General features: G+C 42.8%; 1 protein-coding gene across 1 annotated transcript; it reads right to left on the bottom strand.

The window, feature by feature from the left end:
- Positions 1-114: 114 nt before the first annotated feature.
- APOBEC2 (apolipoprotein B mRNA editing enzyme catalytic subunit 2) lies at positions 115-17043 on the bottom strand. Its single transcript, XM_009671822.2, has 3 exons — positions 10482-17043; positions 2700-3247; positions 115-2149 (listed from the first exon to the last, which is right to left on the bottom strand). The coding sequence occupies exons 1-2, from the start codon at positions 10610-10612 to the stop codon at positions 2707-2709; spliced, it is 672 nt and encodes a 223-aa protein (XP_009670117.1). The 5' UTR covers positions 10613-17043; the 3' UTR covers positions 115-2149; positions 2700-2706.
- Between the last annotated feature and the right edge of the window lie 702 nt (positions 17044-17745).

The raw sequence follows: 17745 nt of genomic DNA, 5'->3' as shown, positions 1-17745 counted from the left end.
TTTTTTTTAATGAGATTGTACTTACTAAGAACTATGCTGTCAATATTAAGTAAATAGCTTTTCAGTACTCTGCTGTCAGATCAAATCGCAGTCCCTTGTGAAAAACCATACCTATGTCTGTACTTATTGTAGCTGTATTCTAGAGGAAAGCTGGGTTTTGAAAGAGAAAGCTGTAGATGTGGGGAAAATGCCTAGTAGGTGCATATAATTGGTGTAGTCTGCAGAACTCGCTTTGCTGAGAATCCTCACTCATGAAGTATTGATGTGCTGTAAAAGGTTGCAGTACTGAATATATGGGTTGGTGTTCCTATGGAATTTTTTACTGCCTTTGTAGTTTAGCTGTTATATGTGGGTTGGTGTCTGATGTTACCGAACTGCAAAAGCAAATCAGTTAAGTAGCACACTTAATGCATCAGACCATTGGTAAACGTTTGTTTCTTTGAAAAGTTTGGTTTCAGTACTGAAGAGCTGTCATATAATCTTACTATCTTTTATACTTGATTCCCCCCTACGCTGCCATAATAACAAATCTTCTGACTCCGTTATGCTCAATGCCTAGAAAAATGCCAGGCACTTCCAAATATGTTGAATAAACCTAACAGATGAGACGTAATGGTTAGAGAAGTTGTTAGCATAAAAGAGTGTTCCTAATAATTACTTCTCACTAAACGTTAAACGTATGGAGCCTTTTTTTTTTTTTTCTTAGCATTGTGGGTGAATATGTATTGTGTGTTTTCTTTGCTGATGTAACTCTGCAAATTCTGTTGGTGTCTTTAACAGCTTTGTGTTATTTCTCTCCCTGTTCATTGACCGTCCTTTATTTCTTTGTAAACTTGTTTTTGGTAGATAATTTCTGTAGCAGATATGCAATTGTAAAAAAAAAAAAAAAAAAAAAAAAACCTGAGTAAGACAAATAGGAGCTTGAGTATTGAGTTAATCAAGGATGGGCATCAAGACTGCTCATTCAGTCTCTGTACTTACTTATATTTGTTTTTTGCATCTAGTGGCAAAGAGATTAAATCCACAATGGCTCCACAAAGGTGCTCCCATTGCAGCTTGTTTTTTCTGCCTTGAAAGTTTATGCCAAAATTTAGTGCAGCTGACTGAGGTGAGAGACAAGTGCGTTCAGCAGTTTTGTGTGTGTCTGGCACCATTCAGCTTGTGACGATGCGACAGAAACTAATGTTAAGGACTGGTTGGAAGAGCAAACCCTATCTGACTCAGTTTCTTAGCTAATGAGCTTCCCTGTGATGTTTGTTTGGTCTGTGTCTTGTTTTCTATGGAAAGTCATATGCCCATATTTTCTTTCCCTGTGTGTCTCCCACGCTTGTACGCACTCCTGAAATTTTTTTGGCGTACAGTAATTCTCCCTTCTCATCACACTGCACTTCAGCTATGAAATATTTCATATGTGGCTGTCCCAGGATATCTTGCTTGTCAGATTAAATTTAGGACCTCCTTCAAAAAGAGAAGAAGAAACGCACTGCTATGCGTTTTTGCAGTGGCTACCAATTTTATTTCACTCATTTTACTTCCCCAGTTTTATATTGCAGAAATCTCTGAACAAGGGGAGAAAAGATTTGGTGTATTTTAAATCAAGTGCCTGTGTTACCCAAAGGGTTCCATCATAATCCTCTGCACTGGAATAGGCCAGTTAACCCTAATTTAAATCCCAGTTCTGAGTTTTGGGGATGACAGGAGACTAAATCCTCTAATTCTCTCCTTTTAAATCTCTTTCTCTCTAAGATTTATGAAGTACACACTTTCTAATTATTTTTTTTTTTTAAATTGGCAGCTTTGCTCCAAGATCTTTTTCTTACAGTTGTCCCAGTATGTGAGACCCACACTCTTTCCTGTAGATCCACTGCAATCCATTTAATTCAAGGATTTAACCACACAGTGTATTGCTTTCTCTTTTCCAATCAGCAGAGGCAATGCATATTTGTTTGGGAAAAAACAAACAAACAAAAAAACCCAAATCCTAAACACCAGAGAGCTGTGTGGTAGATGTATTTGTAGTTCATTAGGGCCCAGTTTTCCAGGAGTTGGTACTGCAACTGGCTGGAGTCAAAGCTTTGAAAAGCTGAAGGAGTGTCCCAGATGTCCAAGTCTGTCACATCTCTCTTCACAGATCTTTTCTAAATAGGTCCTGGGGGAGGGGAAGATAGGCACATTAGAAGCTACAAGTGCTTCCATATTTTATGACTTAAAATAGGTGACTAACCTCTTGAGAAAGAAATTCTGCAATGATGACTCTGACCTCCTTTTAGTGTTTCTTAGAGGGCTAGAATTTGGTGGTGGGGGAGAGGGAGAGTTTCCCCTTTTCTGTACGTTTCTCCACTGCTTCCACCCGTGTTCCGAGTGCTGTGCATGCAGGGAGCAGTGAGCATTCTTGTTGCGTCTAGTGACCCTGTGTTACAATTCTTATTCTTGGAGATGTTTACTCTGGGGAAAAAGAGCTCTGAATCCCTTGAGTGCCTGCTGTGGAGGAGCCTGTCCTAGTGTTACTCCCCTTCAAGGGGCAAGGCACTGCTAAGGAGAGTTTAGATATGCAGATACTAGCAATCCCAGCCAGGTACATATGGGAGCAGCAGTAGCTGAAAATGACTCCGTGTTGTGCCTTAAAAAACCTGAAGATAGAGAGGGGTCTGTAATACTAATGGAAGGAGCTAGGTGAGCAAATGGAAACGGTCACTCACGTGAGCTTCAGTGCAGAATCTCATTCAATTTTTCCTCGTAATACTGGAAGTTCTCTTGAATGTCCTCCCATGGCACGAAAGCCTTCGCTTCCTGTCCTTCCTCCTGTTCCACAAAGTTCTGCCAGACATACTCAAAGTCTTGAGGCTTCATAATCCTCAGCTTGCAGCCAGCTGCCTTCATTTTTTTCAGGGCAGCCTGCATTTCTGGCTCTTCCCACATGAAGAGGCGCCCTACCATGATGGTCAGACGCAGGTTCTTGTTCTTTCTCAGGGTCTCGGTTATCCGATCAGCACAAGTCACGCAAGGACTGGAGGAGACGTACCAGGTGATGTTGTAGCGGACGCTTGATTCACACTTTGGCAAAATTGTGTTAAAGAAAGCAATTTCTGCATGCGCTGCTGCATGTTCATCTTCCAGGTAACCCCGAGATGTTACTGACTCTCTGCCTTGGGTCTCCACAACATAACACAGGAAGGTTTTGTTCCTACCGGAGCTGTACTCCACATTCCTGAACTGGAATTTGAAAAATATGGCTGGGAGGCGTTCCCTGTAGAGAGGAGAGAATTATCTCACAGGCAGGTAGTAAAGGGTTATAACATTGTTTTAGTTCCTGTGTGATCTTGGACAAGTTGCTCAATGTACAAAGGCCATATTTCTCCATGTATTGAAATGAGATGCCTTCTCTGGGAGGACAAAAATTACATGAGAAGTTACAAAACGCTCAGCTACTTCTGCCACGGGGTGAGACTTCCAGGCCTGTTCTCACTTGCGAGTCTCTTTCACTTATTTTTGACAGAACTCTACTGGGAGTTTTTAGTACTATATATTCAGGTATTTGAAGAGGAACTTGCTGCTTAATAGTGTTTCTTGAGACTGTGCTATTTACTGTTGTCATGGTGGATCAGCAATTGGCTTTTTTCCAGGTTTAATGCACCTGAGGACTGAACCGCCCCTCTACTATTTTCTAGGCTGTTAACGCAGTTCTGCCACTATGTTGCAACGTTAATTTGCAGGATCTGTTGTTGTAAATTGCTAGGATGATAACTCTGGCATTGCCAATTTATGTTACTCTCAGTGCTTTTGCAATCTTGATTTCCTCTGAGTAGGGGCAGATGTGACTGACTATTTGCAGTATATGTGTGTTCCAGTTTTATTGTTCTACTAGCAGTTGAATACTAATATTCAGTAGAACTGTGTTCTGCTGGTTTAATGTGAATATCTGAGATCAAATTTAGCTTTGCTATGAACAAGTGTATTTCGGACTGAAGTGTGATTGTTTTCTCATGAACACTACTGATAAGTTTTGGTCACTTCTTTTCTGCATTTCTAAATTAGCATATTCCAAAGTAAAACATTGTTGCTATTAGTAACCTGTTTGCAGTCCTCTTTCACCCAAACTAGGTGGTCTGCTGTTATTTAGGGAAGTTAAAATTAGTTCCTTAAAATACTATGTATAGCTCTTACTTACTGTTGAGTGAAGACATTAACAAGGAAAGCTGCATCATCTCCTAGCACCTGTTTCTTTCTAATGGAGTACCAGGCTTTCCTGATTGGGCCCCCCCCCCCCCATAGCATCTAACTGGAGTTTCATCAGTACAGGAACTTGTGCTGAAAGGATGTCAGATGGAAAAATGAAAAACACACTGCTGACGAGGTGCCTTGTGACTTGGTAAATGCTACAAAGGATGTGAATGAAGACGGCACAGAGTAGCCAAAGCCAAAGTGAAATAATGAAAAGTAGTAACACTGCATTTCATTTATTGCATACTAGTAATCTTCCGGCATGTTGTACTCCTCTCATCTGAGCTTTAGGTGGACCTATAACCTTGATATTCCCAGGGAGGCAATAATGAATCTTTGTAAAACAGTAAGTGTCTTATTTGTCCCTGTCTCATCTCTAGTCAGATTATCATGTCAGGCCTCTCCAGGGGGTATGCTGAGCAAAGGTCAGGAGCGATTCTCAGACTCTTGGAAATCTTAATTGGGGAGAACAATGAGGCTGCAGGAGTCAGTGGTAGCGCGTTGTCCTGCTGAGAGGAAAGAATAATTTGAACTGCAGAATCTCACAAGGTGTCTGCAGAGCTCGTGGAAGTGTTCGGTATAGAAAAGAGTGAAGAGACTACAAAATCAGTACGTTATGCTCACTTGGTAGTGTAGGAACAGCAAGCGTACTGTGTATTTGGTATGGGAGATCCTGTTTTGGGTCACAGTGAAAATGTTGAGGTGGTTGTGGATCAGAATAAGGACTGTCCATGGAGGGCTGAATCTGATGCCTTTTAAAATTAGTGGGTGTCTTCCTATAGAGTACAATAAATAAGGCTGTGCTAGGACTGCATGAAATGTCCTAAACAGCATGATACTCTGGGCAAATCAGGATGATTGGCCGCGACAGAAAGACTAGCATGGCGAACAGCCGCTTTGGCGTTCTTCACTAATACCTAGTTGCAAGTATAGTGTTATATACTGTAAGCAAATGGCTTTTTACACAGAAAAGGATTGACAACATGTGCTTTCTCAATACATAGTTTGGAATAACTTACAGCTATCATCAAGCTTCTTTTGCTATGTTATTTTAAAAGTGTAAATACGATTTTCCATAAATGTTTAATTCCGCTTACAGAGTTTCAGGAATTTCTCGTTCCTATCTGTATGTTCCACTCTTGCCTTCTTAATGCAGCGAGGAATTTTCTTGCTGCCAAAGTCCTGTGGCATTTCTGGCTTTTGATAAGTTAAAACATAGAAGAACATCTTCCCTGTTTAATTTTTATGGTGCTGCAGTAGTATCTAAGGGTCCATTTGTGCCTGCTGCAAAGATTCACAGTAAAAGGCCTGGAGTTATAGTTCACAATTCTGGTTTGAATTTCTCAACAGTGTGATTTTACAGTCAAACAACTTCACTTAGAATATCAGTGTTCTATACCAGCCAAATGGTGAAAGTGTTGATGTGGCTAGATTGGCCAAGCTATACTTTGTACTGAGTGAGGAAGATCATCAGTCTTCCAGATGCAACAAGATAAATGACTCAGAAAATGTTGTTCTTTGAGTTGTATCTACATCAGGACTGTGTACTGCTGCTGCCAGTCAAGGACCACCATAATTCTTTGCAAGTATAATCGATTCATGGCAGTGAAAGTTCAGAGTATAAGTCTGGCTTTAAAATTCTGTTAGGAGCAGGTTTTCAGCTGTTTGTTAAACTATATTGTTAGCCCTTCTATTGTGCAGATCTTATCCAAGCAGAACTGAACAAGACAGGAATTAAACGGTAGAAAGCCTGTTTGGGAGCCTTGCATGCTATCACTGTTGTAGCTGGCACAGTATTAATGGGGTTGAGAAACAGTTGTAGATACAGCCTTTTATTTTGATTGATAGGCAGAGAAATCATACTGTTTTGGTATGTTTTTTATCTATGGTTCCCTAGTTTGCGCTGAGAGTTTGCACAAACCCCGATAATGGAAGTATGCACTGGCATGCACAAATTCTAAACTACCCAGCAAGACTACTTTTAACATCCTTTTCGTAGCATTTTGACCTCTCTTCCCCTACTTCAGATGACTTAAGTTACCTGGTAAGAGCTAGTCTTTTTTTTTTTTTTTTTTTTTTTTTTAAAGATGAATTGCAGAATTTCCACTGATTTCATTAAAGAGCATTGGAAGACTATAATTTAGCATAGTATCTCTTTTCCCCGAACTATGTAAGGTTCTTTCCTCTTACTCTTTGAGACTAAAAAAGTCTATATCCTCCTAAGAATAGCACTCTTTTTGCTTTATGTCCTAGATAATTAATGATTCTCTTTGAAAGTCCAGCTATGTTGGGTTTGACATAAGCCACCCATTGCGCTCTTTCGAAAGTAAGTTTGAGGCTGCAATCAATTATTTTAAAATAATGTTATATGTTCAAACATAGCACATCAGTCGCATGGATGTTCATTCCTAATTTAACTCTCTTGACTGCAGAGCAGTTACATTAGTGAGGAAATTGGGAGTGTTTGTTTTGATGAACTGTTTAAACATGAGTGATCTGATCCAGGATATATTGTCTCAATGGTGTGTTTAGTCAGGCCTTGTAGATAGATCTTACTGTTTATCATCTAGGCATCTGTCTAAGATGTCCACCTAAATCTGTCCTAGTGATATGGAATATGCATCAGCTCAATTAATAAGATTCCAATGAAGAAGACGGACAAAGCTAAGGGCTCTTTCCAAGCCTTTGAGTAGCTGGCTAAGAGCTTGGAAACTTTGCTGATCATGGATACATGAGGCAAACAATGAGCAGTATGTACTAGTCCACAAGAATCTGTTTAATCCCACGTAAACCAGAGCAGGGAGGACATTCCACTACAAGTGTGAATTGTAAACATCTGTCCTGACAGGACTTAGTTAAGTTCTTGCCCTGTGACTTGCTGCCTCTCTTCTCAGCAGTGGGTTTTTGGATGAATTGTCTCTGTCCCTCTCAGAAGCTGGACGTTTCATCCCATAGCTAGTGATTCAGCAGTGAAAGGTTGGGGAAGAACAAACTCTATGTACCGTAAGACTGCACATATACTTAGATGGTGTGTGTTGCGTAGTCTGGCCTTAGAGTTACAGCAGGTGATCCTAATGACTGATTCAAAAGCGAAGTACCACAATTGTAAAGTGTTTTTATCTACCCAGATGAACAATACAAGTAACTGAGCAACCTCAGTCCTGAAGAATGCTACTGGACTGCGCAGATAATGTGCTTTCAAGTTTGTTGCAATAAGGTAGGCTGGAGGAAGGCAGCAGCTGCCAATCTGTTCTGCCCAGCATGTCCCTCATGCTATTGCATTCTGATGGGAGAAGAGAATGAGAGCTTCTAATAACAGAATAAAAACGTGGAATTGTCTAAAAGATGCTATAAACTAGTAGGACGTATTCTTTAGATTTCAAGAGCTTTTTAAACCATTTATTTTTTCAATGTGTATTTGTACTGTGGTGTTAGGTTATTCAAGCCTATAAAAGCGTCCTCCTTTTGCTTGCTCTTTGACAGCTATTCACAAATAAATACGCTCATGGTGGGCTCATTGGTTATAGAAAGTCTGTAACGATCAATTGTAACAGGAGCCAAGGATTTATCACTTCTAGAAGGAGCCTCGTTTACACCGTGGGAGAAGTGTAAATAAATGGGGGGAGTGTAAATAAATGCGTCCACTTAAATGGCATGAAATTGGCACAAGCCAGGATTTTTATTTATCCAGGGCTGAGTTGAACCAAATGTTGACAAAAAGGAGATTAATATTCTTAAACAGGATGATTAGGTTCCTGCCGTTTTTTGTATATGCTGGACTCCTTAGAGCCATAAGCAACATGCTGAAAACTTGGCTGTGTGTCATGAAATGCTCATAATCCAAGGGCTAAAACTGAAATGCTTGAATAGTACATGGTGTAATTGAATTCAAGTGCTTGGAAAGTTGGAAGGAATGTTTTTTTCTCGTAATTCACATAACTGACTTTGTTGGCTATAAATCTCTAAATAATTAGAAAATCCAAACATTGATTACACCAGGTCAAGGCAACAGTCTATAGTCACAAGGTACGTACTAAAATGAAAGTAGAAATTGTTGGATTTTTCTGTACCTCTTAAAGGGTCCTTTGGTATTTCTGCTCTGCTTCCTCATTTCTCACCTTTAGTAGCTGGCATATCAGTAACAAACTAGTCATTAGAGGAGAGTTAGTTATGACTACTGCGGGAGTTCACCAGGTATCTGTAAGCAGTTTCCAAATAGATGTGATGAGCGCGGTATAAATACCCACGTACTGACAGCTCTGTGGTCCCTCACCAAAATATCAAAGTACTTTCATTTCAGCAACTTAGACTCCCCTCTAGCTTGGTATCAGTATATAGAATGTGAAAAGCAGCTAGTGCCAGCTTAATGTATGTAGATACCAAGTCACGGACTTTAACTCTTCCCTAGAAAACCTTATCTGAGACTTCCTAGCGTCAGCTTCCACTCTTAACTGTAGTACCTGTGCCGTGGTGCAGTTCCAGTAGTGCAGCTTACAGCTCCCTTCTAAGTCTCAGCAACTTTAGCTTTCCTGTTGTTACCCTTTCCCTCTGCAAACACGCATCATCCTTCACGTTCTCGCTATTGCCTTTCCAGAGTGGAAAGTCCTGGCAAGTTTCTCATCAGTTCAACAAATATTTTAATCAAAAGAATACACTAAAAGTTGTTTTCATGCATGATTAGCACACCAATTCCTACCCAGGTCTTTGAGGTTAGTAAGGAAGTTTGAAGATAACTCCCCAATTGCTTTGCAGTTCTAATAGTAAGCTGAATGCTACAAAGCTGAGCAAAATAATTTTCTCACCAAGATTCATTCAGTACATGTCAACAGCGAGTAGAAGCAGTCTCCATATGCATTGTTGGTCCAATGGCTAATATAAATGATTTGGGGGGGGGGGGGGGTCTTAGCTCAGTTCCTAGCAGAGGGGTGTGCTTTTCCTAAAAGTCACTGCTCCAGCAGGCATGTGTAATTTCCATGACTGTCTATGACAGTTACAGAACAAAGGCTGTGAACAAGTCTTACCCTAAGAGGTGGTTTCCAGAACAGCCACGTTTTAAGAGAACTGTTTTGTCACCCCTGCCAAGGGAAGTAACCCAGTTGTGAGAGAGGGGAGACGCAGGTGCTCTCCTGCTTTATGCATCGTTCTCAGATTTGTCAGCGAAGTTTTTTGCAGTATCTGTCTTATTGGTGGCAATGTCACAGGCAGAAAGTTTCCAAGCGGGATTTAAGAGTCTGGCCTGTGGTTTACAGCAAAGGCAGCTGGAAGAAATCACGGTCCTGGTTTGTGAACTGGGAACATTCCCTTGGTGACTACTGAGGGAGACCAGAGGGAGGAACTACACAGGGCATCTTGATACTACTACAGTGAGCATTTTGAAATGCTTAGAGATAGCAGATTATACAATTTTTTTTCTAGTTGCAGCTGTCCATTATGTGTTATTAGTGCACATTCATTCGTCTGTTGGCTAATAATTATTGAAAATAATCCTGTTATCGGTATGGTCCCTTGTATTAGAATTTTGTGAGAAGCTTTTAGGCAGGACTTTTCAGGAGGATTAAGAATTCACAAATGGGGCCAGATTTCTCAGAGACTTCAGCTTCCTGCTAGATCTCTGTCATATCTGCCTCTTTCAAAGGCCAGGCTCACTGGAACAAAAGGTGCTGCTTGCTGCTTTTCAGTCTTGAAAAATACCTATTGTTTGGGTGCCTTTATGCATGTTAGGCTCTTTTGAAAGTCATGTTCCAGCTGTAGGTGCGGAGCCCTTGAAAACATGCACTTTTAGCTCTCGAAAAATCTACCCTTTAGGTCCATAAACCAAATCAGCCGTAGCAGGGGTATTTTTCTAATCTACAGATAGAGAAACTTTCAGATGAGAGCCATTGATTACCCCAAGAAATCAATATTCAGTGTACATCAAGGGCCCATTTCTTCTCTCCTGATATTATCAGAAAAGGGATCCCATTGCAGTCAGTGCAACTACTTGCCCTGTAAGAGAGTTAAAACAATAGAAGCAGACCTGCTTGTATAGAACAGATTTAGCTGGCTGCCTGCCTGGTGCGAATCCATCCTGCATGAACTCAGTGCAACTTTTAACAAAATCTCACAATAATGAAAGCCCGTACTGAACACTGTTTAAGAATACTCAGAATTGCACTGGCTTAAGTTTTCACCTTGAATTACCTAACATTAGAGCTGAGGCAGAGACCCCTGAAGATCTCCACTTCAGTCCCTTGCACACTCTTTATAGCTAAACCTCTTACCCTGTCACAATTTCAAATGGTGGCAGGTCTTCCCGCTTCACCTTCTTCTTCTTCTTTTTCTCCTCGCTTTCTTCTGCGTTATCAGGTTCGCCGTTCTGGGTGTTGCTGGGCTCCTCCTGCTTTTCTGCCATCTTCTTAGATATAGGGATACTCGGTTACGGCCACTGGGAAAAAGAAAGAGCAATTTCTGAGAGCTCTCAGGGAGCAGAGGCAGCAGAGGGGGGCAGGGAAAAAACAGAGCTGGGAGTTCCTGCACTAGACACAGCTGTCAGGAGCTAAATATGGAACATAGCAGCAATGATAGAGATTGGATGGGGTAGGATGACCCAGGGCTCTCAGATGTTGCCTCCTTGCCTTGCTTTTGCTAGGACTTTTTAATGATCCTCCTTGCTCCCCTTTTAATTTAAAATTAAGTGACGACTTCACTGTGGGCGGGTTAAGCAAAGGATGGAAAATCCTGGAAGCATAAGTACCTATTTATCCATTAGTATGGCAGATAACTGGCAAGATGGACAGCCGGCAGCTTCTTCATCTGCCTTCATTTGCCAGTTTATTACATCGCTGACCTTGAAGGACCACTGTTTTGGCCAGGGCAAGAGGAGGAAGGGGCGTTCTCCGTTTGTTTTGTTGAAAAATCCCCCTTGTTGGTGGATTTAGCCAAGCTGAATCCTAATAGAGTCACCTGAAGCTTTTCAGCAGTGGTGCCCCGACGAGCAGGAAACCTGCCTTTCCTTCCACCCTGCTCTTCCATGAGGGGGACACTGAAAACAGGGCTTGAACAGGATGAAATCCTGGGCTTGTTGGAGTTAGCGTCACAGATCCTATTGATGTAAATGCAAGCCAGAACTTGCAAGTACTTTTAAGTTAGGCTTACAATTCACAGAGGGGCAGTATTTCTGGTGCAGGGCCATTCCAGTTACGTGTGCTGAGCATCTGCCCATTGTTCTCTATTTTTTTTCTCTCTGTTGCCTGAATGTTTGAAAAGCACACAGCATACTGGGGGGCGGTAGCATAAATAAGAGTAAGCATTTGGAAACTGCTCCGTTTAAGGACTATGGCAGTATTTCTTTGTTTCTTTTTGTTTCTTTCTTTGCTGTTGCTGAGGATTCAGATACTGGACAAACGATTGCACTGGGGCCAAAGAATCGGACAGATAGGAGCCTGTGCTGGAGGTGTGATGAGAAGTGCAGCGTGTGTGTGGACCTGAAGGTTATGCAGTAGTAACTGGGACTGGTGTGTGCAGTGTGCTGAGGACAGAGTACTGGAGACATTCTGGTAAGGTACTTATTGTGACTTGCCTGAACTAGTGTGGGTGTGGAACGTGTCTCTCATACAAAGAGAAATGAAATAACCATTAGGGGGACTATAAAGATTTTATGGACGCAAGTTTGGGGTGTTCGATTTGCTCGGCACTGAATCAAGCAAATCTCTGAAAGAGGCTGCGGTAACTTGGAAGGATACTCCAGATTAGTTTAGGTTTTACATTAGTGCTATAAAGGGGTCTATATATTTGGGTTTGGGGTGGTTGTATCCAGCATTGTGTGAAATCTTTCCAATTTCTCGCTCCCAATTTCAATCACTTAAAATTCATATAAAACCCCTGTGAACCAAGCTTAATGAAAACCTGAGTAAGACTTTTCTCAGAGACTAATCCTGTTATGACATTAGGGTGGAACTAAATGGAAAGCGTGTAGCCGTGCAGAACTCATGTCCTAGCCAAAGCATATTGGAAATCAGACTTCCAATATCTTGGGCTTTGCACTAATCTCAGAACCCACCATCATCATGGTTTGGATAAATATGAAATATTAAACTATACTTGGTTAAGTATTCAGTCTATACTTACTGGAAGACCTGCTTGTTAGTTTGAGGGGGATAGATTGTATTCCTCCTAGAAATCAGAGAGGCACAAATCCCTGCTTTCAGGCAAAACTCGTTCTTTATGATGTCATTGTAGCCAGCTCTTCTACAATTTTAGAGTGGTCCACGCTACCAAAAAGTTAAATAAACTTGTGCCTTTGGGTAGATAATTTGTCTTCTGGCTACTTGCTCTAGCCGCTTTGCTAACAACAGCCTAACCTTTCTATGTTTCTATGAGAATCACAGTTCCCTTTGTAGCTCTTCATTAGTAGCATCATTGAAATGCAGTTGTCCTGGGGACAGAGCACACCATCCATCCCCTTGCTCCCACACTGTTTACTAGTGATGAGAAGTTGTTTATTTGATGATTGACACAGCTGGCATGGGGAGTATTGTGATAACAGCACAATCAACGATTTGACAAGTTCCGAGACATCCTATCCATGGTACATATATCTTTCCTTTTCATGGTGCAGGAATTTATTTATTTTTAAGCTTAAAATACTTTTCCTGGAGGGCAGGTGTAGTGTTTTTCCTCTTGCCTGGTAACTATGCTCAAATTCCATCTCCCATGTCCAATTACTTTCACCTTTGACATTTCAGGCAGTGACTTGGGGGATGGTGATCCTCTCTTAATGGGTAATGGCTTGTCTCCTTCTTCCCCCTAAAGTTTAAAAAAAAAGCAACCCAGCCCCTCCTCAGTCCCTCTGACCCACTTTTCTTTATTTTTGGAAGCTCTTGACTGCTAGGGTCCCATCTTTCCTGCAGCCTTTAGCTTTCACTGGCCTGGCCTCTCTGCAGAGTTCTGTGCTGAGCTCTAATCTAATCTCCGGAATGTGGCACTGAGACGCTGCCTCTACCCAGCCATTACCCAGCTGCTTCACAGCTCCATCTAGGGCAGTGCACTAAATAGTCATGATTCACCCCCCTGCAGCGTCTGCCTACGCCAAAAATATAAAGGGACACCACCAAGTTGCTGTCAATCTGACATTTTGCATCAGGGACGAAAGCTTTGATCAATTTTGTTCAGTTGTTTTTAAATGACCCTAGTTCCCCCCCAAGCGGGTGCGTGTATATGAGAGTGTACATGCATGGGCCTAATGGCAGAAGCCAGTAATGGAAATTTTTTTCCATCAGCTAGTTCAGGGAAGGAGCTAGGGTACGGGTGCAGAGAGGTGCCTGAGAGGCAGCTAGTCGCACGTAAGGGCTTCCCAGTGGCACTTGGGTTAACTAAAATCATTGCACTTGCCAATCAGCATTCTCATAAAGGCTTCCTTCCACCCTGCCCCTCTCCCCACAGATTTAATGTTCTATTTAGTTGACTATGAATTTTGTGCTGCTCTGAGAGCAGTGGAATCTCTTTAGCCACAGAAGAGGCACAAGAGATCTGCATGCATGTCAGGTCTCGCGTGGTGAGAATGAGAATGAGCCGGCTGCCTCTCACCGGTTGTTCCCCCTGCTGCCTCTCACCGGTTGTTCCCCCTGCTGCCTCTCACCGGTTGTTCCCCCTGCTGCCTCTCACCGGTTGTTCCCCCTGCTGCCTCTCACCGGTTGTTCCCCCACAGCAAGGGCTAAGTCATGCTCATTTACAGCAGAACCCTGTAGCTTTTCCCTGTGACCCAGCGTGCCGAATGCAGCCGGTAGCTCTGAACTCTTCCCCAGTAGGTAATGCTGTTAGGCAGCTGCACCTTGCGTGAGGTAGCCTCCAACAGGAGGGACCAGGACCCTGCACTGTAGCCATGAGATGGGCCATGGAGCCACCTCCCTCTCAGTGGCACAATTCCAAGGTGTGGTTTCCTGCCAGAGGCTGTTCTCCCTCCTGTGACAGAAGTATCCTGCCACATCTGGCAGGCTGTCTCCCTGCCACGTAAAATGCTTGAATCCACTGTATCAGGGCATCATGGCCAGAATGCCTGAGCAGAGCTAGATGAAGTATTAGGGAGGGGAATGGGTAGGCCTCAAAGACACCAAATCTACGGTAAGACTTGAAGAGCTTTGTCTGCAAAAAGTGGGAATGCTGCCAGCAAAGTGCACCAGCAGGGCAAAGCTAAGATGGCAGCCTGTTCTGGGAAGACCTTTCTGGCTTTGTTGCGTTCTTGGATATTAAGATCTGATCCTGCATCCATCCTAAGTCCAGAAAGAGTTTTTCCACTGACTTTAGAGGCATCTTCAAACAATCTGGTGACTTGTCTCCTATCTTAAATGAGTATTTCCTGTAGGAAGTTAAAAACATTGTACCTCATTCCCTTGATCTATCTCCCAGCATAGTCATCTGCTGGTACTCTCCTAATTGCAGGAGTTACTTTCCTACATGCAAATGGTTGTTACCCTGTCCTGATCACAGAGCGGGAGTAGAGGAGACCTGGCTGCAAAAGTCCTTGCTAGGAAAGGGAGGCTTTATTGCATTCTCAGGCTGGAGGAACATTTTTGGATAGAGCCAAGAATGAAATAAGATACTGGCTGCATGAGTCATGGCTCAGACGTGCTCTCTATTCCAAGGGGACAGCTGGTGGCAGTAACAAAACATCTCCCTAGATACATTGTCTGGCAGTGATCCCCCTCCTGCTTTTTCCAGCTGTAACTACCGTTACGTGATAAATAAATAAACGCTCTGACAGTGATGTGCAGAGGCAGCTTTCCTTCCCTCAGCCCTGTAAGCCCTTACCTGCCTGTTCTACCCCTTCCAACCCACCGCAGGACCATAATGCCAAGATCTAAGAGAAGGGATAGGAAAACACTGCTTTCAGGCGCTGCAGAATCCAACAGGTATGCCCTGAATAGTGCGCATGTCCCCTTTTGTGCTGGATGTTAGTTCTCTGCGAAAGGCAGTACAGCAGAGCTGAAGTGAGTTGCGGTGCAGGGAGAGATAAGTGATGCTCTCACCTCCTTGCCTTCCTTATCTTCACTGCTAGAGCCTGGCCTCTCTGGCCCTCGATTCCCCAGTGCCCAACACACACACACCCATTAACCACACTGCTGTAGAGCAGGGACGGAGTCCATTCTGTTGGCAGACACTGCTGGCTGTCTGATTAATTGGAAGCCCAGTTTAAAGTTAATGACAGCTCCAGGCAGCACAACTGCCTTCCTGTTGAGTTTCTGCTGCTGCAGTTTTACTGGGAGCTGTTCAAGGGTAAGGTCAGCCCTAGCCATGCTGTGGGTGCTCAAAGCCACAGGAATGCATTTCTGCACCACCCAGTGCTATCGAAAGGGTAGCGGGGAGAGCTGGAGGCTTAGTTGGCAGTCTTCAGCTTGCATATGCACCCTAGCAAATCCTCTCTAGCGTTTAACTCTACGTTTTAACATAGCTCCACAGACATCAGCAACTCAATTATTAGGTTCCTTACCATTGGAGCCAGGGTGTTTTCTGAAACAGCTGGTGAATTATTAAGTGAGACAAGGGTTAGGAAAATAAGCTGGATTTTAAGTCAGGAAGATTTTGTTTATGCACAAATATTGTGTATCCAGCAGCCGGGGGTGTGCCCTTTGGGCTAAGATCAAGTGTACAATCAGTTTAATATCAGATATGTTGTTCTGGAAAGACTGGCTGAAGTTAGAAGAGAGGGATCATCATTAGACACGGTGTCTCCTCTCTAAATGCCACGACTCTGTGAAAGCTGTCACCAATGCATGGCCTTTGTCTGAGTCACTGCTGGATCACATGGACCACGACAGGTCCCCTCGTGGGTTATGAATGTTTTCTCACACAGGGATGGGACATGGTATCCACTCCAGAAGCTAGTCTAGAGGGGGCTGAACCAACACCTTGTGTGCCTGCTAAGGTGATAGGGATCCACTCAGCCAGCCGCCTGGTTAGTGCTGGCATAAGTGAAACTTCCCAGTGCTCCTTCTGGATTCAGTGGGAAAAAGAGCCCTTCAGAAAGACAATGTACAGCAGGGAATAGGGCCCTGAGCTCACGCAGACGAGACCTCAAGTGAAATACTCTCTCTCACAAACAGGCAAAGTTTCCCAGAATTCGATGAGCCAGGGTCCTAACCTTGAACTGGATTTCTAGCACCTCTCTAGGCCTTTCTTTCCTCTTCCATATTGTCTATTTGACTGTAGCACAGGGTCGGATCCAGGCAAGGTATGCAACAGAGGGCCGCATGGCCACGCGCTTGTTCCAGGCAGGATGTCACCGGGAACACGAGCCATTTCATGTCGCAGTAGTGGGAAACCTGGGCCCCTGCAGTTGCACTGGGGCAGAGACGCTCTTGCTCTGCACTGCACAATATAAATAAGAAATGTTCTAGATGGCTGACTGTGAAATGCTGTTAAAGTTATTTTAACACAAAGAGTTTTAGTATCTGTTTAAATAGCAAGAATGCTAGACAATGCTTTAAATATTAATGCAAGAGGGTGCTTTGTGGAATTTAGATTTGTCAATTGATTTTAGGCTATTGCCTATATTGTACATAATGTTTAGGAACATTTGCTATTTTTGCTGCCTGCAAGAAAGTGCAAATTGCAAAGAAAAACTCTCTGTAGATTTATAGGTGGACTGGAAGGAAGAGGAACTGAAATGATGTCAAGAACAAGTCAGCTAGTCGCACTGGTTGGAAAAATGGGGAGGTAGAGAGGGCAAGCATGAAAAGTTCCCCAAAGATCTGTTATTCTTAATTCAAGGCTTTACTTTACCTGGCTGAAAAAATGGGAAGAAGGGGAGAGAGGAGGAGTGTATGAAAGCTGATCACTTATGTATCCATGTATTTAATTTGGAATGTTATTAAAATATTGCAGATTTTAAGCAGATCTAGAGTCACTTACTGACTTAAATGTGATTTAAATAATAGCTTTCCCATTTTAGAAGCAGAGAACCGTATACAGACATGCATTTTTCCTCATGGCTTCACTAGATGGCTCTGCTTCTCTCTAGTCCTCGTGACTTTGCCATGCTAACTAGGAAAGGACAGGCATACCAGATGCCCTAAATCATTCTTAACTCCAAAGAACTGAATCTCCAGTGCAGATAGTAGTTTCTTTTTCAAAAGAGATAATTTATGTCTTCCTGTCCTTTGGCATGTGGCTCCCTGGGAGATACAAACTAGACATTACTATAAATAAGCGCAGTGGTAACATACAGCCATATAAAGCCCTGAGATATATAGGTGGGTGTTTTTGAGTAGCTTGTGATCTTTCTAGTGCTGTTTGCTGTGCTCAGTGCTTTATAGCCCTACTCCTGCTTACAGTCACATCTGTCCAGGGGCCTGTTCTTACGTATCCTTTACTTGGGAGATGTCAGCAATGTGCTTGCAACAGCAGTCCTGAGTAAAGGTGTCCTGTAGCCAGAAGGGAAAAGTAATGGATGGGATCAAAATGATAGAACAAGATATAATGCCAAATTTTAAAAGGATGCCACAACTTTCAAGTGCTCTGAACTATTGGTATTTGTTTCTCTTGGGCCTA

Source organism: Struthio camelus, chromosome 24 (genome assembly GCF_040807025.1).
Source record: "Struthio camelus isolate bStrCam1 chromosome 24, bStrCam1.hap1, whole genome shotgun sequence".
In the NCBI taxonomy this organism is placed as follows: Eukaryota; Metazoa; Chordata; class Aves; order Struthioniformes; family Struthionidae; genus Struthio; species Struthio camelus.
This window is presented reverse-complemented; position numbering and strand designations above follow the sequence as displayed.